Raw genomic sequence first — 24865 nt, forward strand, 5'->3', positions numbered from 1 at the left:
AGTGGCTAAAGTCTCATATATTGCCTCTCCCGCATACAAAACATGTTCTAAACTTAAACCGTCTATTCCTGGAGATTTTCCCCTTTTCATTTTAAGTACTGCTGTAGCCACGTTATCAGCAGTAAGATTTACATTGTCAGTTACATCTGTCTTTGTTAAATTAAGCATAGATGTAGCACGAGCTGGCAACGGATTGACCCTAAAGTGGTGTGAAAATAAGTCGGCAATCATTTCTCCGTCGCTGACTCGCTGACGCCTTCCATAGTCACCGGTACACTCGTTTTATAATTTAAAGAGTTCGTGGTACGCCACAATTTAATAAAATTATTGTCGGATCTGTGCACTGCTAAAACGTCAAATTTTATTTTGTCCTCATTATTCTGACACCACTTCAGTTTATTTTTAAAAGCCTTACGGCTTGTAATCATGTTGTCGTACATCACCAGTACTAGGCCGACCCCAGCAACTCCACCACTCGTTATACATTTTTGCCTTTTGATGAAAATCCCTTACGTGGTAGTTCCAAACAAAAATTTTCTTTAGCTTCCTCAGTGCACCATTCAAAGCGGCTGCGCTATTTCTAGCACCAGTCTGTAGAATATTTACAAGTTCGTCATAAAAATCATCAATTAAATATAAATGTTCATTACAATTATTTAAACTTAAACAATTATTACAATGACTAACTTAACTTACCACATTACTTAAACAAACTTTTCTAATTACCGTATCCAATTCACAAGTGATAACCATCGGCAGATGATCCGACCAATAAACACTGTATTCGACGTGCACAGATCTAACAGTGTCGCGTGCAGCACTCGCTACCACACAATGGTCAAGCCATCTTTTGGTGCCATGTGCGTCACTTAGATATGTATGTGTATCAGCAGGCATCAATTCTTTATCCACACATAATAAGGAATGTTCCAAACAAAATGACTTGAGTTCATCACCAAATCTAGCTCCCGGATGAGCGTTGAAATCTCCGATCACGTACACGGCCTCATCGTTATTGTAGTCAATTAACGCAGGCATACTGGCCAGGCAATCCGTGAACGTGACCAGGTTTTCTTCAGAGTCAGTTGGCATGTAAACGCACATAATAAAAAATTGACGGCAATCTAAATTTACTTTAATAGCAGCCAATCTATCGCTCGCGCAGTCTATTATAGTTACATTTTCTCCAGAGAATAGCCAAACCTGCATATGGACGCCCCTTTAGAACTCCAGAAGACGTATCCACCGAGGACTTAGCAAAGCATGCGAACTCACCATTTATTTCATTGACGAAGCCAAGATAATGGGGTAAAAGCCATGTCTCTTGTAATGCCAAAATATCGGCGAAACGACACAATGATCTTACTTGCTCGATAGATCTTTTTACACTCCTGCATTTGAACGTGACCATTTTACTTAATTTTTTTTTGATTTTTACTTAACTTTTACTTAATTTTTTTTCATTTTTGGTGATTGTTGCCTATTTTGAATAATACTGCAAGACTAGTCCTCCCTTATTAATAAGTTAATTTAAATTAGTTGAAGAAAAATCTTCATTGTTATATTTTTAAACATTAGTACTAATATTAGTGTGGTGATTAATACTCTATGCTACTAAATTAGCCAGCTGTCGCCTAAATCTAAGAGGTAGGTATAGGTTACTCTTTTTCATTTTAAGCTGATAATTTATGTATTTATTTATCTATAATATAATATTCAGTATTGTGGAATGTCACAATAGTGAAAGTATTATTTTGTTTAAATATTTGTCTATTTTGATTCTGTGTCAAATAAGAGAAGTATAAGAATGTACACTCAGTTAATGTAAATGCGTATTGTAACAGCTGATTGACTTAGCAATTACCAGGGGTGGGACAGACGCCTTAAAGTGACGTTTTCAGAAGACTGTAGTGCCATCTGTTAATTGTCCCGAAAATGAAAGCTTTGTCAACTGTCGCTCGCTTTGAAACCTTTCAACTTTTCTTTAGTTGTGACACTGCCTACTGGTCATAAAATGGCGGCTACTTCTAGCGTATGTAGCTCTCATGTTCCATTTTGCATATTTACACTACTAAATCTATACTTAATGTTCTATGTTGTGACAAAATTAAATAAATAACTCTACGCGCAATTCCAACATGGTAAAAAATTGCAATACCTACATTAAAAAGTAGAGTTAGTTATTTAATTGCGTCACAACATTAAAAATGAATTTTATATTTTCAATCTCCAGATGGCGCTAGTTTTCAAATAGACAGCCCATAATGCGTAGAGAGGGCTCTCTTTTCCCTATATATTATTATACTCTTTGGCAATCACCTATCTGTCAATGGTGACACCGTCATTATCATCTGTCGTATTTGACAATCATTCATAGGCCGATCAGCGATCATTGCACTGGAGTTTTGATTTGAGTAGGTAATTAATAAGTGGTATCGTCTTTCAAAGTTTTAAGTTCCAATTCCAACGATAGTTCCTTGGTTTCGATTCCGAAGCTTGGCGAAAGCGCTGAAAATTGTGTAAAGTAGTTTTTTTAATGGATTTTTTATCGTTTATCTTATAGTGCATAATACGTAAACACCAATAATGTTTTGGGGTGCAAACTACACTGTGGCGAGGGAGTTAAAGTTTCTTCTAAAAGAGGAGGTGCGTGTTTATGTTATTGGTCTTCATGGTTAGGTGCTGTTCTAACAGCTTTGGTGATCCATTCGTTGTTTTTTTGACTTAATTACGGTAACATAACCTATGCTATAATAATATTTGGATTAAATGGTAATCTATAAATTGGTTTTCAGAATTTTACCCTGGCTCAAGTATTGGAGGCGGATGATATATTACAAGAATGTAAAGCAGATAACAAAGACTTGATTCAGTTGTTAGTATTAAATTTACTTTTTCTACAATATTGCTTCTCATTTAATAATTTCTTACAATATTTTTTGTAAATTTTAGTGTCAACATGGACATAATAACGTATGATTTATGCAACTAGTTATTGTCACCATAAAAATATTCTGTCAATAAATGAAATTTCTATTCTAGTCTCACTCGGCCAGAAATCTTATCAGAGCTGGTTACTCTGATCATAGAAGAGCCTCCAAAGGATGTAGAGCTGACCCTGCAATACAGGCATGCTAACATAGCATGTGAAGTATTGACCAGTCAATTGTCCACTCTGAGCCACTGTCTGTGTATGGATGCCATCCAAATGAACAGGCTTTGTGATTTTGTCAGTCGAGATCCACCACTCAATCCACTGTTGGCCTCTTACTTTAGTAGAACCATTGAAGTTCTACTTAAAAGAAGTACAAAACAGGTTATTATATTGAATCTTTACCTATTTTATTTGTTAACCATAGATAATTTATACATCTAGATAGCTGTGAACTAACTGTTACCTCGTTTTTCAAAAACACACACACACACACTAAAATAAAGTGACATACATATGGACATAGTTTCAGAAAGACATTCCAAGCCACATACATCAAACTTTAAGGAATTTGTGTTTAAAGTTTAATAAATATCACATGAACATTTTGTGTTATTAACTCATTTTCAACATGATTGTTGTTTGGAATGTTTTTCTGGAATTACGACCATATTGCAAGTGTAAGACGTAGCTTGTCATACACTCTAAAATAATAAACCTGTCTTATTGTCATGAATTGCCTAGCAGCAAGGGCCTCTTTCTAGATGAATAAATGATCTAAGTGGTTGGCTGATCATGTGTAACAATCTCTGTGTTTATTAAATTCAATAAATATTTTGTAGTCATCGTTTTTACAGTATCAAAAGAAACATGTACACTATTACTATTTATTTGAACTATTTATTTATCCATAACATATTATGCTACTACATGTCCCAGCTCGGCTTAAATATTAATATTAGTGAATTAAATCTACGAAAAAGATATGGTGGCATAATGGTCAGTGATATGTAACTACATTGTTCTACAAATATAGATAATCATTAGTAGATATTGCTGTTATTATTTATTACACTTGTTAGTTTTAGTACAAATATATTAGTATGTTTATTTTACCAGTTTTAGTTTTCCTTTACACAGGAAGTCGGCTAGATTATCGGTACCACAATGGCACCTATTTTTGCCATGAAGCATTACTGTGTTTCGGTCTGAAGGACACCGTAGGTAGTGAAATTACTGTATAAATCAGACTTAACATCTTATGTCTTAAGGTGACGAGCGCATTACAATGCAGTGCCACTCAGAATTTTTGAGTTTTTCAAGAATCCTGAGTGGCACTGCATTGTAATGCGTAGGGCGTATCAATTACCATTAGCTGAACGTCATGCTCGTGTCGTCCCGTATTTTCATAAAAATAAAGGCAGCACTATATTATCACTTGGACAGTTACAATATTTATTATAACTAGAATACTCTTATCTTTTACAGGACTGTTATTCTCACTCCATAGTTTGTCTAAAGACGTTAGACTTTTTTAAGGCCAAAAGAGAATTTCTGCCAAACCTCTTGAGGCACATTTCAACGTCAGCTATAGCAGATACATTCAAATATTTTATATGTATTGAGAACCAATTCAATAAAGTTGTAATTGAGGTACGTATATTATATCAAACTCTTTCAATTAATATAAACTATACATTTGTTTGTATCTCTTTACCATTGCCTGCACTAAAATCCAGATATAATGACAACGATCATCTTCACTAAACCCAAAATCCAGTGTATATCAATTTTTAGCTATAATATTTTCTATATTATATAAAAAAATATAAAATGTACGAAATACTGGAGGAGCATGGCCTAAAATTTAACTCTCTTGGGTTCTCTAGAATATAACCAGATCTACGAATCTTAGATGAATTAGACCAGATACTATTCATTTATATCTAGTGGTAGATGATTCTATTTTTCTGAACATTTTCTCTACCACTGCTTATACTCTTGTCTTTGGAACAAATGCCAAAATCTTTAAAGCCTTATAAATTTTATATGAATAATTTCGATGAATGTAGCAAATGTAGCTAGTTTAATAATTTATGTTGAATATTAATTTATTGTTTTCATCTTATCAATTAGAGATTTTACAAAATTTAGCTTTTATGGAGCAACTTTTTTAAGGATAGCTGCCTTGCACATAGTTGCCCCAACAACAGACAGTGACAGAAGTTATGCTCAGACTGGACATAACTTCTGGACAGACTGTGTTTGAATAACTGAATGAGTAATGCATGTTAAATAAATAAGTGTGGTAGGCGGACTTTTCTTCCCAGCGAGGTTCCTCACCCCTTTGATTCAGATGAACAGCTGAAGAATGAGATAATATTTATACATATATATCTTTTGAAATAGCTCAATATATTGTTTATTATATAATTTCAGTGGTTTGAGGAGCACCAGTTTTTGGAGAGCCTGATACAGATAATTTGCTGCACATACGAACTAGATGTTATCGAGAGACATGTGACTCCGGAGGTGCAAACACAGAACAATATTGAGAAAGGTGTGGCAGAGACAAGTGAGCAGATTGACACAAACCACAAAGATGTAACAGATTCCTGCAAAGATGCTGATGAGGGTAATATTGCACTGTTAACAATACTGTATAGGACACACTTTGGAGATAGCCTTACAATTCTGCAGTCCTGATATAATATTATATAGGTTTTGTGTTTTGCAAGAAATTTCTTGCATCAATATGTAATATACTTTCTATCTTGTCAATAGAGAACCGACGGACGAAACTTTGATGTTAAGAAAATTTAAGTATCAACTCTAAAACGGTAACCTTTTGTCAATAAAGAGTTTTTATTTGTTTTTTGTTATCATTTATTAATATGAATTGCACTGTACAGAGACGCTGGCGGAGCGAACAAGAAGAATAAAAACAGTCGCGTCAGACAACGCGACAGCGCTGTTGGCCGACCTGGCCACGGGTCTCATCTGTAATGATTTGTGGAATGCTGGGTATGTGAACGCCTACTTCAATCATACTTTTAATAGAGACAGTTGCGTCAATACTTTGACTTTCCTCCGGGATTTCCGGAGTTCAAAATAAAAGGTAGGTAATGGTTATATACTTAAATCAGGATTATAACATATGGCGGAGGGATGGCAACGTACCTTATTCGATGAGCTCATTCTCTCTCTAGCTGATTTCCAACTAACACTTGATACACAATACAGGTAATTAAATATAAATGCGTAAACAGGTAATTAAATTAAAAGTAAATGCGGTGATTGCGCGAATCTCAATATATTACATGCGACGGCACTTCTTAGCCAATAATGTCCATTCTTCGTTTCACCTCCCGTGATTAGCGTATTTGATGGCTTTGCGACTAGCGCCATCTCTGTGGCCTTGTACGCTGCCATTAGGAAATTGAATAATCTTAGGGGTATAGAAGCGGTAAAGAAGAAACATTAATATAAAACAGAATCCAAATTAATAACCATTATGTTAAAACAGAAATTTAGTACTTAAACCTCTTTTAAAATAATTCTATTCTTCTTGGTTAGTATGTAGTTTCTTTATAAAGCCAGCCACATCTCTCGGCTCAAAACACATTGTTTTTCAGGCAGCATTATTTCTAGATAGGCCTATCTTATGCACTATCTAGTTTTCGAGTTAACTTGTCCGATTGATCGGATTAATTGCTAGCTATAATCGTCTAAGTTCAGTGTGCCTTTTAACTGGCTATTCCTTTCTCTGTCGTGCCCATCACGCTCCTTTCATTGCTCATTGTTACTAGTTTATATTATTCTAACATTTCTTGATAATACATTTTAATCTAAGGTTTTACACCAGTAAGTGATACATCTGCAAGAGAATGTATAACCAAGAAAAAAATATGGACTGTTGTGGCTATTCAATAAGGTACAATTCAGATCGCACAGCGCTTTTAACCTAAATTTTTATTCACCTAGAAGTTGCTTCTTTTTCTATCCCGTAAGTCTTATCTCTTCTGACGACGTTAGGGTTGTCTGCTTTACCTAAAACTGTACCTAACTGGTATAAGGTCATCTTTTAAATATTGCTCAGTTTATTTCTATAATATGTATTTATTTCTATAATATGTAATTTTAAATCAATATTCTTTCGCTGTCAAACCGACACTAGATGCAGACAGTTATGTATGCATTAGAAGACCACAACATAATATACATAATTCATTTTACCTTCAAAAAGTAGGAACTATATAAAATATAAAGTAATGTAGGTACATACGAGCTTGAACAGAACCATAACGTGAGTTAGACTTACACACGTCCCTTTAGGTATTATATTAACAATACCAAACAGAATTTTTGTGGTCGGCTCTTGGTCTAAGTACGAAAAACAAAACACAACCATTGAACCTACTAAGTATTGGTAATAATAGCTATCATGAATGGTAATTTCATAACAATAATGCTATACTTTAAATAAGATTATTTCAGTGTCCTTAGGAAGCTGAAAATATTTAAATTGGGTATGCGATGACCTTTAATGTGCTATGCTTTTTTTTATGTTTCTCCATTATTAAAAGAAGGCACGCATCGGTGAAGTAGGTGACGTACAAAGCTCGTGCGTGGATAGTCACGCTAGCGTTTAACTTACGTTTTCGATACCTACTCGGGGAGTGAGATAGGCCTGGAATTACAGATAGGCCCTTTAAAGCAATGGCAAGCTATATACGTGTAGCTAGTGCGGATATACGCACATGCGTGTATCCACATCACTACGTGATATATCTTTTCGTTTAAGATTAATAAATTTATTTAATTTCTTAAAATTTAAGTTCATAATATCAGTGTTAGGAATTTAGGTCCTAACGTTTGCTGAGAACTTTCCTGTTTGCCAATCGCGCTGCTGTCTTGTTTGTTATCTTTATAAGTTAATAAAATAATTCTTCCATGTTTTATATTATTAATATCTCTTTTTATTGCATTTCTATTGTTATTTTTTCTTTTATTCATTTAATGTTAATTGTTCATATCTATTGTGTTTGTAAAAGTTTTGGTGGCAGTTTTCGCAAATTAAGATTATTATTATATGACTGACCCGGCTTTTTTAGAGTTAGACCGTTTCTTGGACATTGCAACATTAATTTATTTTTCTAAAGCTCAATTACTGTGACGTGGTGTATGGGCCAAGATTACTATACAAAACAAAATGTTCCATCCAACGAGTGCAAAATGCGTGCGCTCGATTCTGTTGGAATATACCACCCAGGCAGCATATCACTCCATATTTAAAAGAAGCCATATTACTTAATATGGAAAGTCGGAGACGTCTGCACTTAGCAACGTTACTATTCGGTATCGTAAATAATAAAACACCTCTTTACTTATTTAAAAAACTTGAATGGCTAGGGCAACGCAGTGCAAGTAATATAAAAACTAGATCTGCCTCGCAGATATTAGCAGTGCCCCGGCATCACTCAACAGCGTTCAGGGGTAGTTTTCGATACAATGCTACTAAGTGCTGGAACAATTTACCGCCACCAATCAGACAACTGAAAAATATTCAAAATTTTAGATTTAAATATAAAAAAACTATTTTAGATTCTTTATATAATGATTAATCTTGATATGCAATGTATCTTATAGTAAATATAGACTAACACAATTCTGTATCCTTATTATGTGTATTAAATGTTTACCAATATATTATCTATATCTCATTTTTTATACTAATGTACCTTGTGCCACCTTTAATATAAGTATTATGTATATTTGCTTAAAAACTATAATATGATTTAATATTAATTATAAATATTTATTTATAATTCTATTTTATAACTGTATAAATTTACATGTACATGAAAAAAATTACAATGGGAAAGCTACAACAGCTGTTTACTCCAAATGTCATGAGGGGCTGCTGAAAACCAGTGTTGTGTTGGTGTCTTCTGCACTGACCAACAATATACTGAGTCAGCTCCTTTTAGCAGGGAATCACGCGCCGCACAGTTATTTAATATTTTGTTTTTGTTTATATTTTAATAATTTTTGTTACATCTAATTTAATTTTTTATTTCTTTAAGATTTTTACTGTAAATTGAAGGTGTGTGTTTTACTGTTAATAAAGTGTTTCTATTCTATTCTATTCTAAAATTAAAGAATTTTTCTAAAATAAACGTAGTCTCCTTATTACATCAGCTATCTGCCAATTAAAGTCCTGTCAAAATCGGTCCAACCATTTCAGAGAGCCGGAACAAACAGACTGTTATTTTGGTGTATAATATACATGTAGTAAATATGGTTATTTCAATATTACAAACAGACACTCCAATTTTATTTATATGTATAGATGAGTATGAAATGTCGTAATAAATGATGTATATAATATTGTATAGCTTGTATATTTAATGTCATATATATATCCTCTTGCAAAATTTTCTTGTAAATCCGTTGTTAATAAATGGCTCCTATCAAAAATATACACAGAAACTGAAGATCTCCTCAAGATATGTAACTTATAAAACTAAAAATATGGAAATATGGAATATTCTACATATATTATGAATTATTGTAAAATGTCGTTTAGATGAGATGTATGCGTGCTTCTTTATTTTAATGTTATTATTATCTTAAACCAATATAAATTGATTAACACAAACACTGGTACCCACAATTAGATCTTATCATGGGTATCAGAGTTTCAATTCAACACTGTATTTTATTTAAGACTAGCTGACCCAGCAAACGTTGTATTGCCGATATTAAAATCGCGATACAAAAGTAACTGTTGATCGTAGATGGGTGAAAATTTGAAGTTGTATGTAGTTTTAATGCCACATTATAAAAAACTAAAAACAAAAAATTTCGTCCAAAAATAAAAAAATAAATTTTAAGGGTGAACAACCCTTATTACTTAGAGGTATGAAAAATAGATGTTGGCCGATTCTCAGACCTACTCAATATGCTCACATAATTTCATGAGAATCGGTCAAGCCGTTTCGGAGGAGTACGGGAACGAACATTGTGACACGAGAATTTTATATATAAGACTAGCTGACCCGGCAAACGTTGTTTTGCCATATAAAGTATAATTCACGCGATAGTTTTATAAGTAATAAAATATTGCCTATATTATAGCCTGTACATCATTTTGTTCTATTGTCAATAGTTTTTGCAGCGTACGCAAAAATAGGTTTTCGATTTTACACCTTGTGTTACAAAATAGCAATTTTATCACGGATCCCTAATTAAAAAAAAAAACATAGCCTATAGCCTTCCTCGATAAATGGACTACCCCCCAACACTGAAAGAATCATTCAAATCGGACCAGTAGTACCAGAGATAAGTTAAAAAAATTTAAGACGTAGTACATAATGTATATTTAAGTGTTGTGAAGGTCTGTTTTTGTGTAATAAAGTTTATTATTTATTCATTTATTTATTATTGTTATAGCGGCGCAGTGGGCAGAGACATCGCGGGCAGCCTGCGCAGCGAGGGCTCCGTGCAGCTGTTGCTCAAGAGCGTGTTCACGTCGCCGCGCCCGCTGCGGCACCACGCACTTGTCAACGGCTGCCGGCTGCTCATTGCGCTCATACACCAAGAGTACGACATCATGTTGTTTTGTAATTTATATTGTCGGGTGGGTGGACAACCACGTTGTAATGTTTGATGGTTATTATTTTTTTTTATGAAAATAAGGGACGAGACGAGCAGGACGTTCAGCTGATGGTAATAGTAATGATGGTAATGCAGTGCTCAGGATTCTTGAAAAACCCAAAAATTCTGAGCGGTACTACAATAATTGCGCTCTTCACCTTGAGACGTAAGATGTTAAGTCTCATTTGCCCAGTAATTTTACTAGCTACATTTACTGCTTCACGGAAGAAATAGGCGCCGTTGTGGTACCCGTAATCTAACCGGCATCCTGTGCAAAGGAGCCTCCACTGGTAAAATGTACATGTGCAACACCCACCCATCAAAATAGTTTATACAAGCGATTAAGCAGATTAAGATTAAGCTTACGACTTTCAATAAGTGATATCATATCCAATTTTGAATAAAAATATTTGAATTTGTTGTGTCAGATTCACAAGATTACAGTTAGTTTATTGGTAAGTACTGTAAGTTCATGTGGTATGCAGCGGCGTGCATTGGTTTTATATAAAGGTAGGGACAGCTGTAGGTACCTAATAATATAATAGTTAGAAATTTAGGTATGGTACAAATAGAGGTTGGCTTTATGATTTGCTTGCGGCATTTAAATTTTGTGGTTTTTAAATGCCTCTATCATAACCATAATGCACTTAATTACACGATAATGTAAGTAGCAGACCGCATTTTTTAACCGACTTCAAAAAGGAGGAGGTTTTTATGTATGCACACTGATTACTCTGAGATTTCTGATCCGATTTACGTAATTCTTTTTTAGTTCGATGCGGAATAGATGCCATTTGGTCCCTTAAAGTTTTACATAGTTTGGCCCAGTAGATTTCAATTTATGCACATTTTTATGATATTTTTTGTCTACCTGGATGATATAATTGTTTTTTGTGTACGGCTTTTTTAGGAGTTTTCATAACAGTTAACACATATATAATAATATATTATAATTATTATGTGACACAAAAAGAAAAAAATAACTATGTTTAAAAACGACTTCAAAAACTTAAGTTTCAAATAACTAAAAAATTTATTTAATATACTTCTTATGCAAATCCCTACCTTTAATATTAATAAAATACTATTACTTGTATGTGCTACATATTGATAGCTTTGAAGTCGGTGCCAAGTCACTATAAACTTCATAATTTGTTAAACTACTTTCCTCTTTTATCTCAATAACCAAGTACGCGATTATTATAAATGTAATTTTTTTATCGGTGCTTGCGTTGGAATTGGCAGTCTTATAGAGTGCCAATCAAAGATTTGTACTAGGTATTTAGCGCAAGGTTAAACTGATTGGGTGGCTGTTCAATAGAATATTGGTTATAGAATTATCATCGTCTTCATCATCTGCCGGAGGACGTCCACTGCTGGACAAATGCCTCCCCCAAAGATTTCCATGACGATCGCTCCTCCGCTGCCCTCATCCAACGTATTCCGGCGATCTGGACCAGATCGTCGGTCCAACCTACCAACACTGCGTCTTCCGTTACGTGGTCGCCATTTTAGGATTTTACTGACCCAAGGACCATTTGTCTGGTTGTAGAATAACGTAACTAAATTAACTTGAACACTAGTGGTATGTATTAGTTTTAGGTTATATTGAGGTAAGCATTGCCTATATGGAATGCACGCCCCTGACTCGTATGCGTTGTTGCTTTATGGTGGGACCTCAACTGCTGCCTGTCGGTTTGGCAGGGAGCCGGTGTATGGTATGTGATTTTTTTTATGGAACAAACGAGCGCACGGGTCACTTGGTGATCACCGCCGCCAACATTCTCTTCCAACACCAGAGGAATCACAAGAGTGTTGCCGGCCTTTAAGGAAGGTGTACGCGCTTTTTTTGAAGGTACCCATGTCGTATCGTCCCGGAAACGCCGCACAAGGAAGTTCATTCCACAGCTTTGTAGTACGTGGAAGAAAGCTTCTTAAAAACCGCACTGTGGAGGACCGCCACACATCCAGATAACCTATAGTGATACACTATAATGAGATATTTGGGCAGCAGGGAAGGCACGGAGTCGAGCGGGTCAGATCGCGAGGAGGTGGAGCGTGCGATAGCGCCGCATCTGCCGCTGCTCCACCGCGCGCTGCTGCGGGAACCGCCGCCGCCTGCGACGCCCGTGCGGCGCGACACCGACCCGCCCCGGTGAGTCACCCGGTGTTACATGAAGCGCTGTTGTTAATGCACATTGCATGGCCACATATATCTACTGTTATAATAAAAATAGCCTTTAATAACAATCTTTAGAGAGTTTTAGTTTAGTTTAGTGTTCTCAGTCATGACATTTTTATGAAAATAAGGGACGAGTCGAGCAGGAAGTTGATCTGATGGTAATTGATAGGCCCCGCCCATTACAATGTAGTACCGCTCAGGATTCTTGAAAATCCCAAGAATTTTGATCGGCACCACAATTGCGCTCGTCTTGAGAAATAAGATGTTCTATAGAAAATGATAATTTGTATTTTCAACTTAAGTTGTATATTGAGTAGGCGAAGCTATTTTGTTAATATATGATTTAAAGATGGACTGGGGCCTTTTATGATCACTCCAATGGTAAATAAATATATTTGAATTTCTAACAAAACCCCTGCTTTAATACTTCGCCTAGTATCGTAATACAGTATGTTTAAATGAACTCCTAAAAATACAATAATGAATCGTTATAAAACGTCAATCCTATGCGCTGTGACGCGTTCCAATATAAATCTGCCGAGGCGAGATTTATTGTCAGGGTACATTCAACAACGGATGCAGGTATTGAGCTAATCAAGAATATTATTGATGCCTGTGGGGAATCACAGAAAGCTCTTGGTATCTTCTGTGATTTATCTAAGGCCTTTGATTGTCTTCAACATTCAACGCTGGACGGGAAGCTATGTCACTATGGTATTAAAGGAGCTGCGCTCGTTCTTCTGATTTCATATCTAAACAAGAGAAATCCGAAGGTCGACGTGAATGGCAAGAATCTCCTGGGACTCCTCTTAGTATGGGGGGTACCACAAGGGTCTATATCTGGACCATTCCTCTTGCTTATCTATATAAATGATGTTGTTAATCTTATAGAGAAAAAACATAAGTTAGTATTGCTTGCGGACGACACTTCGCTGATTTTCAAAGTGAAAAGAAACCAAGCTATGTATGACGAAGTGAACGATAGTCTATCTGACATCGTGTACTGGTTTAGCGTTAATAAGTAAGAACTAATGCTAAATAGCAAAAAAACTAATTATATAAAGTTTGAGGTAGTTTTTGACTTTCAATAAGTAAATTCATATCCTATTTTCAATTAAAATATTTGAATTATAATTTATTTTGTTGTTATTTGGCATTAGATTCCCTGATGATATGATGTCTCAGTGTGGCGCTTGTTCGCAGGAGACGAGTGGGGTCCGCGCGCTTGCACGTGGCGGCTCTAGTGGCTCGTCTGATGCTGTCCAAGGTGGACGATGTGCACACGGCGCTGCTCAGCCTGGGTGAGCCGATATCGTATTCCAACTGGACTCTGCTAAATACTATAAAGTAGATGTCGGCGTTAAACCAGGGTTTCCTTGAATTGTCCATCATGAAGAAATACAACACTAATAATTTCTCAGTTTATTGAAGCACAACTGCTAGTATAGATATGAACCGTCTTTACATACAACAACCGCTTTTATAGCTTCCGTACAATAGATGAAACAGAGTAGATACAACTTCTTTTAAAGCTAAAATAAAATTAGGTATTGTAAAATAATTCCTAAATACAGCTCAATAAATATTTTAGTGAATTGATATAACTTCAAATGATTTATATAATAGTTTGTTCATTTAATTTGAACTAACATTACGAAGTAAGAAAATGGCGCTGCAAGCAAGTTTCGAAATACAATTAAGATAGACTTATTGCATAAAATAATAAAGTTTGATACAGAATAACGATATTAATTCTAATACAAATTAATTTGAACATTTACACATTCAATAAAATATTTTAACAATAAATGAAACATCAAACATCTTGAAACAATTCAAACAGTCAAAACAGTGTCTATTAAATTAGTTAGACCTTAATAAATAACAGTTTTATGTTTACAAATAGCTATTTGTATTTAAATCTTATATATTTCATATATATCTATAATAATATATTCATTTTAACGATAAACTAAAACATAAATATCAATAGTTGCAAACAATTGACGGTAGGTGGCGATTTGCGCCCATATAGACCTCCGACTAACTGACTCATTTCAGGGGACATTTCTATTCAGTGGCGTGAGTTTCAAAAAGGGGGCAAGCCGAAAGATACAAAGATATGTAATTTTAGAACCAGACGCAAAAGAAGACAAGAGAAGGATATGGTTATCGTGTGTATGTGTGACATCGTAACTCCTAAACTGATGGAGCTATTTAAGATGTGATTTAATTTAATGCTTTAATTGTGGGTCAGCCTGTAATTTTTTAATATTTGAAGAGAAAATATTATAAATATTTAGGTGTCGTGTATAAACAAATTGTATAATTATTATTTACTAGCTGACCCAACAGACGTGTTGCTGTATATAATAAATAAAATTATGTTTTTATATGAATTTGTCAATAATATATCATAACATCAAGAATTACTTCGTAAAATATGCACCCTGCTGTCGTAATGAAATTGTTTCACAGCAGAACTGTCAAACCGTGCGTCAATAAATTCTCTCATAGAAATTATAAATGGACACATCAAAGGGAAAACAAATTTGTTGTTTTTATTTAATTTAGCAGCATTTTCCTATTTGTTCACCTTTTAAACCTTCCCTGGACAAATAATTCAAGACCTAAATTGGCCAAATCGGTGCAGCCGTTCTCGAGTTTTAGCGAGACTAACGAACAGCAATTCATTTTTATATATATAGATTAAAAACATACCTACATAGAATTTAGTAAACGCAAAATCATCTTGTCCTCTTACTCATAGATCTATAGTAGAATACAAATCTCAGGCGTGGATTTTTTTAATAATTACGCCAATTGAATAAATGAAATCGCGATGGGCCTTGCGAGTTTTCTTGAGACCATTTTAGTGACGTGGCCAATGAACTTAACAGATGATTTGAGCGCACATAATTATGATGATAGTTCTATTGTTTGGTTACAGTCTTGATAGAAATTAATGTATTTGATTACATGGTAGTACCGCTGTTGTTCCTATTGTACTATAATGATTACCACCATTTTTTCAGATTAAACCAAATAAATATAATTAAACGTGAGAATATAATATTACAATTGATATGAAACATTCCATATTCATTGTCTCTATTGCGACCTATGTAAAGTACCGACGTACAATAGTTATTTGTTCAACAAGTGAGCAAAGTTATTTTTTGCTGCGAGTGCTAACTTTAAATCATGAATTGGCGAAGTAGTCTAGGCGAGTGATTCTAGTATAGACTACTGAGGTATGGTGCGAAACATACAACTTTTCACGTAAGAGAAACAATTAAGATAATATTTAACAATGTTTACTAGTATTTATTTTAAATATTAAGTCTTTAAAAAGGCAATAGTAAAATTTATGTCTAAATTTCGATAAGTAACGTATAAATTTTTGTGACAGTGAGATAATATAAAATGAGTTTCGGAACGCACCGGATCGCATTGTTAATTTGTATTTTTGTATGGTCACGCGGGGTTCGAGAGAACTGAGATTCTGAGATTTTACGTAGCAATAGCGGCCTTTTCGTGCTGGAGAGGTGAAAAGTAAATTACTTATCATATTCATATTGTACTTTACTGACTTGTCATCAGGCGACCAACTCGCTTGTAATCTTTTTGTATAACTAATTCCGTGCTGTGAAGAAGTAACATTTAGAGAGTAATATTTAAATTTAAGTGTTTTATTACAAAAAGGGCTTTGTCGTAAATCCTACTACTCCACAGCTAAATATCTAAATGATAGATAAAGGACAGCCTGGGACTAGATTATAATTGTTTTGTAGCGATAGAAATGACTGTACAATATTGTATATTTTTATTGAAAAGAGCGCAAAAAAAAAGAACGCTGGGAGGGTTTCTTGCGCCGCTTTCTCTCTCAGAGCGCCATTTGTTTCCGAAGCGGTAGTAGTATCTAGTATATTAGAAATTACATCAAAAATAATTCTAAAGGAGCCGATTCCTTGTCGGCGGTCCTCCACTGTGCGGTTTTCAAGGAGCTTTCTCCCTCGTACTACTAAGCTGTGGTGTTTCCGGGACGATACGACATGGGTACCTTCAAAAAAAGCGCGTACACCTTCCTTAAAGGCCGGCAACGCTCTTGTGATTCCTCTGGTGTTGCAACAGAATGTGGGCGGCGGTGATCACTTAACACCAGGTGACCCGTTCGCTCGTTTGTCCTCCTATGCCATAAAAAAAAACAATTTTGAGAAAAATAAATGCTATTTATGCCTTTTATGAGCACACGTTTTTTGACGTGATTTCTGGCGTGCAGACAGCATGAGATATAACTCAGGTTGTGTGCAGGCACATGCGGCGTCCTGCTCGACATGTTCTTCGAGTTCCCCGACAACAACTTCTTGCACGCACACGTGTACTCCATGCTGTTCAACGGACAATACAATAGCACCCACTGGCCGCGCCACCGAGCTCTGGTACGTACATACACACATACGCAACAACAAACTATTTTTTTAGTTATTTATTTACTAATAATCCAACAGCTTTATATACCATTACAATAGACTAAATAATTTTACAAATATGCCAATTTAGGATTAAGAATAATAGTTACAAAACTTAATAGGTATACATCTGTTATTTTATGCTAATATTATTACATACGTTAATAATAATATTATTTAAGAGGTGTGTGTGTGTATTAGTGTAGGTGAGTGAGGGTGTAGTTGATTGAGTGTTTTCGTGTTTATGTTATACAATTTTATTTTCGTGTGTTTTAAGTATTGAGATTTCGTGTAAAAAGCGTTGCTTAGACGTCGCAAAAATGTCAGTACCTGCGTACTCGGTATTATATAAGTATGTTATACGTTTTAAAATATTGTTCTGGGCATAATTTGTAGCTACTTGAGGGACGTGAAACATGGCAGTGTGACGGGTTCTGTAGTCCGGTACGCTTAGATATATAGATTCTAATAATTCCATAAAACTAACCATTAAACATATGAGTGGGTGTTCAATAGAAGTTTGGTAATAAAATAACGGAAGAAAATAAAACTAAATTAAATTTAATACAAGTGCTATATTTATTTAGGTTCTTAACGAGGTAGACACTGCCTAAATGCCTATATGATATGCACGCCCCTGGCCGCGGTGATACTTCGGCGCACACCTTCGAGTGAATATTTTTGATTAAAATATATACACATTTATTTAACGCTTATTAATAATAAGTGTTTGTCATGAAGACTGAGCGCCACCTGGCCCTCGTACGTACACACCCGCACACACACACGCACCAACAAACTAACCATTAAACATTGACGATATCCTCAACTCGATTCTTAACCGCTGTCAACACACTATTAATATCTTTGAATAAATCAGCCGCGGAAATCGCTCACCTTCGAGTGAATATTATTATATCATCATCATCAGCCGGAAGACTGCTGTCCACTTTTGGACAAAGGCCTACCCCAAAGATTTCCACGACGATCGGTCCTGCGCTGCCCTCATCCAACGTATTCCGACAATATTAATCAGATCGCCGGTCCATCTTGTGGGGGGCCTACCAACTCTGCGTCTTCCGGTACGTGGTCGCCATTCGAGGACTTTACTGCTCCAACAGCCATCTGTCCATCGAACTGTGTGCCCTGCCCACTGCCACTCCAGTTTCGCAATCATTTGTACTATGTCGGTAACTTTGGTTCTCCTACGGATCTCCGAGCATTATTATTATATATTTACACATTAATTTAACACTTATTAATAGTACGTGTTTATCCTGAAAATGCGTTGGAAAGCATGAGAACAACAATACAACAGCGGCCAGATCGACCCTCATCTCGGCAGACTCTCGCCCAGCCATTACCTCAATTAGGAAAATAGAACAGTGACTAATGCTCGCTTAGTGCAACAATATAATGTAATTATTGAGAGGTGCTGAAAGTATATCAGTAGGATTTAATATCATTTTCTGTTATCTATTCTATTTTGGTTTGGGTCATACTTATACAAGTATTTTCCGAGTTCATCTCGACCGGGACGGTAACACGACAAATATTGTCAAACAACACACCTTGAGTCGCACTTTATTGTAGCTCCCTTTATGTGAGCACAGCGTACATTAAAGAGAACATGTCTTCATCTGTGCAAATGTATAACTAATTTGTAGAATCTGTATCTATACATCCGCTAGCTTTCACAAAATACTACGCGTACTAGACTATTGTGATAAAAAATAAAAGCAGTTTTAACGAATTATGAAGCTACCGAATAAAAAAGCGGTCTCGATACATCAATTTTTTGAACAGTTTTCGTACGAGGTCGTGGCCCAGAGCCCATCTGGGAAGTATATACTCTGGAACAACTCCATTGACATGCCGAGAGTAATATGCGTGCAATACCTACTAGATACTTGTATCTACAGTGCCTACCTTGCTAGAAAACCGATGCACGTCCCTGCATTGACACTGAGTATCTCGGCACTACAAGTAGGTGAGTATATATATATTTACCACCGCGTCGGTGTGTACCTTGCAGATATTCTTTATGTGTTTCTGTAAATGGAACTGCTCGAAACGCAAGGTAATTGAAGTGATCTTACAATGTACTTCACCACTCAATCTGTTAACGTCGTTTTTTCTTTGTTGACAGTTGAACGGTGAATACCAGCTGGAAAAGCGTCTGATTGACGCCTTCGAACGGAACGACAGCTTGCAGTAAGTGTCGCCGGTGTCCGCTGTTTAATCGGAAGCGGCCGCAGTAAGATACTGGGTGCCAAGTGTGAGATTTTTTACCTATTCGATCGCGTAAAAGTTAACTACGATTTGTATAGCTTTGAAAGAGCGCCATCTAGTGACAGTACAGTAAAACATCATAGCGCTCTCGTAAAAAATCTCACACTTGGCACTCTGATACGAATTCGGTGTATTCTGTATCTGTGAAACCATCGAATTGTACAAAACTTAACTCTGACATATGTAAGGGGGCGTCCATAAATTACGTGAGGTGTTTTTTTGAACTTTCTGTCCCTCCCTCCCCCCTGGTGAGATGTCGTGAGATTTTATTCAATCCCCTCCCCCATCACCCAATCTCACGTGAGAATTTTCAAAATGTGAGTTTCTTACGTAAACGCGTTGGATTGTTATTGTAAAAAGAAAAAAAAATTGCTTCGTGCTTCTATTTACAACTAGTTTAGATAACTCATTTTAAATTAGTAAGAGCATGCACTGAGTCGAGTAAAACATTTACAAGAATAAACAAAGCAGGTTTTAACCAGTCCGTGTGTCGCTGCCACTCAGCTCGCACGCTCTCGTTCATCCAGTCGCGCGTTTGGCTGACAATGGCGCAAAAACAAAGGACGGGCTACACTGTACCGTAAATTCAGATTAAATTGAGCTATTTAGTATAAAACAAATATGGTGGTTTGACAGTTAGTAGATGTATAACGTCGTAGTATGAATGAAATTATTTTCTTTTAAAATAGTATAATATTTTTTTGTTTCAATCAGAAAAAAAATTGCGTGATATTTGCCGAGAGCCCCAGTCTCTCCAACGTAAGATTAGATGAGATTTGACTCCCCCCCCCTCCCCCCCTTAAACATCTCACGTAATTTATGAACGCCCCCTAATGTACGAGCTGTGCTCGACACTTGGTCAGCGTGGGCTAAAATCTATCCATATTCATCATACAAATATTTGCATCTACCGGGATTCGAACCGATAAGTTGCTATAAGGAACGCGAGAGGTCACAGGTTCGAGTCCCGCATCGTTCATAAAATTTTGTTTTCAGTTTTGTGTCGCTATAATGTGTTTGTTTGTTCGTTAGCATCATAATTTACTTTACAACATTGCTAATAAATACATAAATATATATCCGAATCATAATAAGTGTAAAATATATCACATATTCACATACACATAAACACACACTTCGTCACACACACATAGACCCACAACTTATTAGTGTTCAGTAGGTACCTACTTAATGATTAAAAATATGGTAGAGCGGGATGTTCTGACACAGGTTTTGTCACCAAAAAGAAGGTTCCAACCAATTATATCAAGTACCTAATACTTTTGGTACCAATAAAGAAATTTGAATTTGAATATACGTCATTGGTTTGGTGTTTGTTAATTGTTGAATGTCAAAAATTTCAAATCTAAATGTGAAGGGCGCCGTAGCTAGTGAAATTACTGGGCAAATGAGACTTTACATCTTATGTCTCAAGGTGACGAGCGCAATTGTAGTGCCGCTCAAAATTTTTGGGTTTTTCAAAAATCCTGAGCGGCACTGCATTGTAATGGGCAGGCCGTATCAATTACCATCAGCTGAACGCCCTGCTAGTCTCGTCCCTTATTTTCCTCAATAAAAATCTTTTCGATATATTGGAAGGGAGATTGTGAGCTACTGTTTGTTGGTCGGCCGCAGGTGCCCGCAACGCGCCGGCTACATGGGCCACGTGGTGGGGCTGCTTCGTCTGCTGGCCAGAGACTTCGACCTGGAGCAGGACTCCTCGAGCGTGGCGGCCGGAGAGCGAGAGACCTTCTACCAGATGAAGCTGGCGCCATTGCTGGAGCAAATGTACCGGCCCCTGGTGAGCGGGAGATGAGACTATTTGATTATTGACCACCACGATGCCTATTTCTGCCGTGAAGCAGTAATGTGTAAGCATTACTGTGTTTCGGTCTGAAGGGCGCCGTAGCTAGTGAAATTACTGGGCAAATGAGACTTGACAACTTATGTCTCAAGGTGACGAGCGCAGTTGTAGTGCCGCTCTCAGTATTTTTGGGTTTTTCAAGGATCCTGAGCGGCACTACATTGTAATGGGCAGTGCGTATTAATTACCATCAGCTGATCGTTTTGCTCGTCTCGTCCCTTATTTTCATAAAAAAAAGTATTGAATGAAGAAAAATTACATGAAATTTACAAACTATTGTGACTGTTCGTAAATCACAATATTTTGAACTGATAATAAATTAAAAATAAATAAATAGTAGTCGCAGACCAAAACATGCCGTCGTGTGTCGGGTCGTCTCCTACCCTCAAATATGTGCGAAAGGAACGATGGCTGGTCCACATGAGTGCTACTTGTGGTGCCAGGTCGACCTGTTTGTTATAGTTAATAAATCATTGTATTTGTTGATTGCAATACTAATTATGACAGTAATCACGACCATCATGTTCACGAAGCATCCTTAAGCAAACAATGAATTCAAGCTCAAAATCATTTATATTTTTATCTACATCCATGCTTTAAATCCTCTATTAAAGATTCTGAAACAGCTTACTGCCAACATAAAAACACCCAATGTCTTAATAACCATTTACATCATCCAAACGAGTGTTGTAATGTTGTACTGAATTTCATAACAACACGCCTTGTTTTTTTCGATCTTTTTCATGCGGAAAGAGTTTCAACAGATAGCCACATTCTCATTGCTCAATGCGTGGTATCTGTATGAATTTAAAAAAAAATAACATTTTCGTTTACGCGCGTTCCACGCTACCAGAACGTCGCGCGCCGTAAAAAAAATAGGTTATTTGAATCCCCGCCGTTTTTCTTCGATATTTTTATTGTTTTGTTTACAAAAAATGAGCGATTCAAGTTTTGACAGCACACCGCCAGATATTTTAAACGCTGTAATGTAAATTATTACTAAAATATTAGTTTAATTAATACTTAGTTTATTTGCATATAATCAGTAATGGATGATATTAGGTTACTACTAGGACTGGCTGCTTTAATGTTAGCAGTAAGCTAACTGTTTCAGAATCTTTTAGAGGATTCATATTATGGGTGTAGATAAAGTCTTGTATGCAACTGTTGATAACTAAGTATTAAAACACTTATGTGATACTATTATCACACTCTGCTTCGCCTTGTGTTTTAATAACCCTTATTACACAACAGTTGCATAAATAACTAATATAGTTTATTCTTTATTGCTTTTTATGAAAAAGCAGCTCGAATTGTCGGGGACCCAGTGCTCTGCGAACGGCTGGATCACTTGGCGTTGCCCAGAGACGTCGCTTCATTGTGTGTCTTCTACCGCATTTATCACGGAGAGTGTTCCGAAGAGCTGTTTAACCTGATTCCTGCCGCCAAATTCCACCTTCGCACGACACGCCACAAGTTAGGATATCATCCCCACCATCTGGATGTGTGGCGGTCCTCCACAGTGCGGTTTCCAAGGAGCTTTCTTTCACGTACTACAACGCTGTGGAATGAACTTCCTTGTGCGGGACGTTGTATTTCCGGGACGATACGACATGGGTACCTTCAAAAAAAGCGCGTACACCTTCCTTAAAGGCCGGCAACGCTGTTGTGATTCCTCTGGTGTTGCAAGAGATTGTTGGTTGCGGTGATCACTTAACAATAGGTGACCCGTGCGCTCGTTTGTCCTCCTATTCCTCCTATGTTGGACAGTATTATCTGCTCTCTTTAAGCTGATAGCAGTTATATTTGCGGCAACATGACAGCTGTGCGTGAACTAAACATGTGTGTGTGTTCTTCCAGGGTGGGCAGTATCCTAGAGGCTCAGTTTATGATGTAAGTTATTTGTCTTCGTATATCATACACTTTTTATACTTCCGTACAAACTTTTATGCGCAAACATCACGGTGGAACTAACGACAAGGAGGGCGTGGCGCCCCTTGTGGGCGGTAACCACCGCGCCCGCTTACAGATGTTTTTATGAAATGACTTTAAGTACACTAAAAGAAAATGAACCCCATAATTTGCACAAATGATTTATGTTTTCTTTAGTGTTAATTCCGCCAATATTTGTGACTCGTCTAGTCTCGCGCCAGATTTTTGCGAGACAACACGTCCTGAGGATGCCTCGTGTAGAGGCGAAACACGTGTCGAATTGTTTCAAAAACAAATATTGGCGTAATTAACACTAAAGAAAACTTAAATCATTTGTATAATTATGGATTTCCGCAAAGTAACGCCTAATTCAATAAATTTTCCCATAATTTGCATTAAACTCCAAAAACAAGTAAGCAACTGTATTAATGAAATATTTGTTTAATAATATTGAGACTATTTTATATTCAGTAATTGACTAATAATTAGTATAAGTAATATACAAGAGACCAATGAACTCTGTTCTCTGACACCTTGACCGTTAGACAGAGACAATGTAGAGGCTATAGAGTTGGGACGCAACCGTAGTGAGGTGACATTTATAAATATAACAAAAACTAATTTTGTGTCGTTGTCGGCTGTAAAATACGTTTTTTTATTTAGACAATTTGAATTTTTTTTTACATTGTTATTTTTTTGGGACAGCAATAAGTTTAAAAAATATCACATTCCAGGCGGACGAGCCCGCGGGCGGAGCCACTCCGGACAGCTACGAGGTCGGTACCGCTTGTTGTTATGCTGTTGGTTTACGGCCGTTTTCAATAACGTATCTCTAGTTACGGATACATTGCTGTCACCAGGGAGCGTACATTTCATGCCGATGACAAACGTATGAAGCCAAGCTACATACAGGTGGAAAAAAACGAATTGTTGGTTTTTATGACTATCTCTTCATTTAATTGTGCGTGTTATTTAGAGATGAATTAATTTAATTTATAACTAACGTAGTAGTTTCTGAAATATAAAAAATAAGTATTTAATGGGTTGGAAACAAAATCCTTCATTGTGTAATATGATATTAAGTACTATCACTCAGTTTCATCTTCTCCGTAGTCAACAAGTTTGAAAAGAGCATTTTATTTCCATCCCATTAAATACTTATTTTTTATATTTCAGAAACTATTATGTCAGAATCAAACGTTGATAGACTATCTGTCACTACGTTTTTTGAAACATCCTGTGTGTTTATATTAAGACGTCATTATGACGAAACGGGCATGAAATGTAGGCTCTCTGGCTGTCACCGTTTAATGATAAGATCTTATCTATCCATAGTTATGTCCAATATAGTATACTTCAATGTTTTATGCCGATAGGTTATTGAAATGTAAGTAAGCGTAGAAGGATAGATTTGTCTTACCTCTAGTGAACAATATGTTATGTTTTTAAAGTGATAACCCTCACTTCTAGGATTAATACACAAATAAAATTTAGGTTAGGTTAGGTTATTAAGTTATAGTCGCAATGAATGA

The 24865-nt window shown here is 36.2% G+C and overlaps 1 protein-coding gene across 1 annotated transcript in view; it reads left to right on the plus strand.

Moving 5' to 3' along the window:
• Positions 1-2424: 2424 nt before the first annotated feature.
• The window catches only part of LOC126974840 (serine/threonine-protein phosphatase 6 regulatory subunit 3), a 47058-nt gene continuing 24617 nt past the window's right edge, over positions 2425-24865 (plus strand). The window contains exons 1-14 of the mRNA XM_050822509.1: positions 2425-2646; positions 2796-2875; positions 3043-3316; positions 4421-4585; positions 5372-5567; positions 5845-5956; positions 10388-10537; positions 12606-12746; positions 13959-14074; positions 17088-17215; positions 19395-19459; positions 21173-21338; positions 23262-23294; positions 24068-24109. Of these exons, the coding sequence (XP_050678466.1) occupies positions 2587-2646; positions 2796-2875; positions 3043-3316; positions 4421-4585; positions 5372-5567; positions 5845-5956; positions 10388-10537; positions 12606-12746; positions 13959-14074; positions 17088-17215; positions 19395-19459; positions 21173-21338; positions 23262-23294; positions 24068-24109 (1728 nt within the window). The 5' untranslated portion in view covers positions 2425-2586. The remainder of the gene's footprint in view (positions 2647-2795; positions 2876-3042; positions 3317-4420; positions 4586-5371; positions 5568-5844; positions 5957-10387; positions 10538-12605; positions 12747-13958; positions 14075-17087; positions 17216-19394; positions 19460-21172; positions 21339-23261; positions 23295-24067; positions 24110-24865) is intronic.

Source organism: Leptidea sinapis, chromosome 34, assembly GCF_905404315.1.
Source record: "Leptidea sinapis chromosome 34, ilLepSina1.1, whole genome shotgun sequence".
Lineage (NCBI taxonomy): Eukaryota > Metazoa > Arthropoda > Insecta > Lepidoptera > Pieridae > Leptidea > Leptidea sinapis.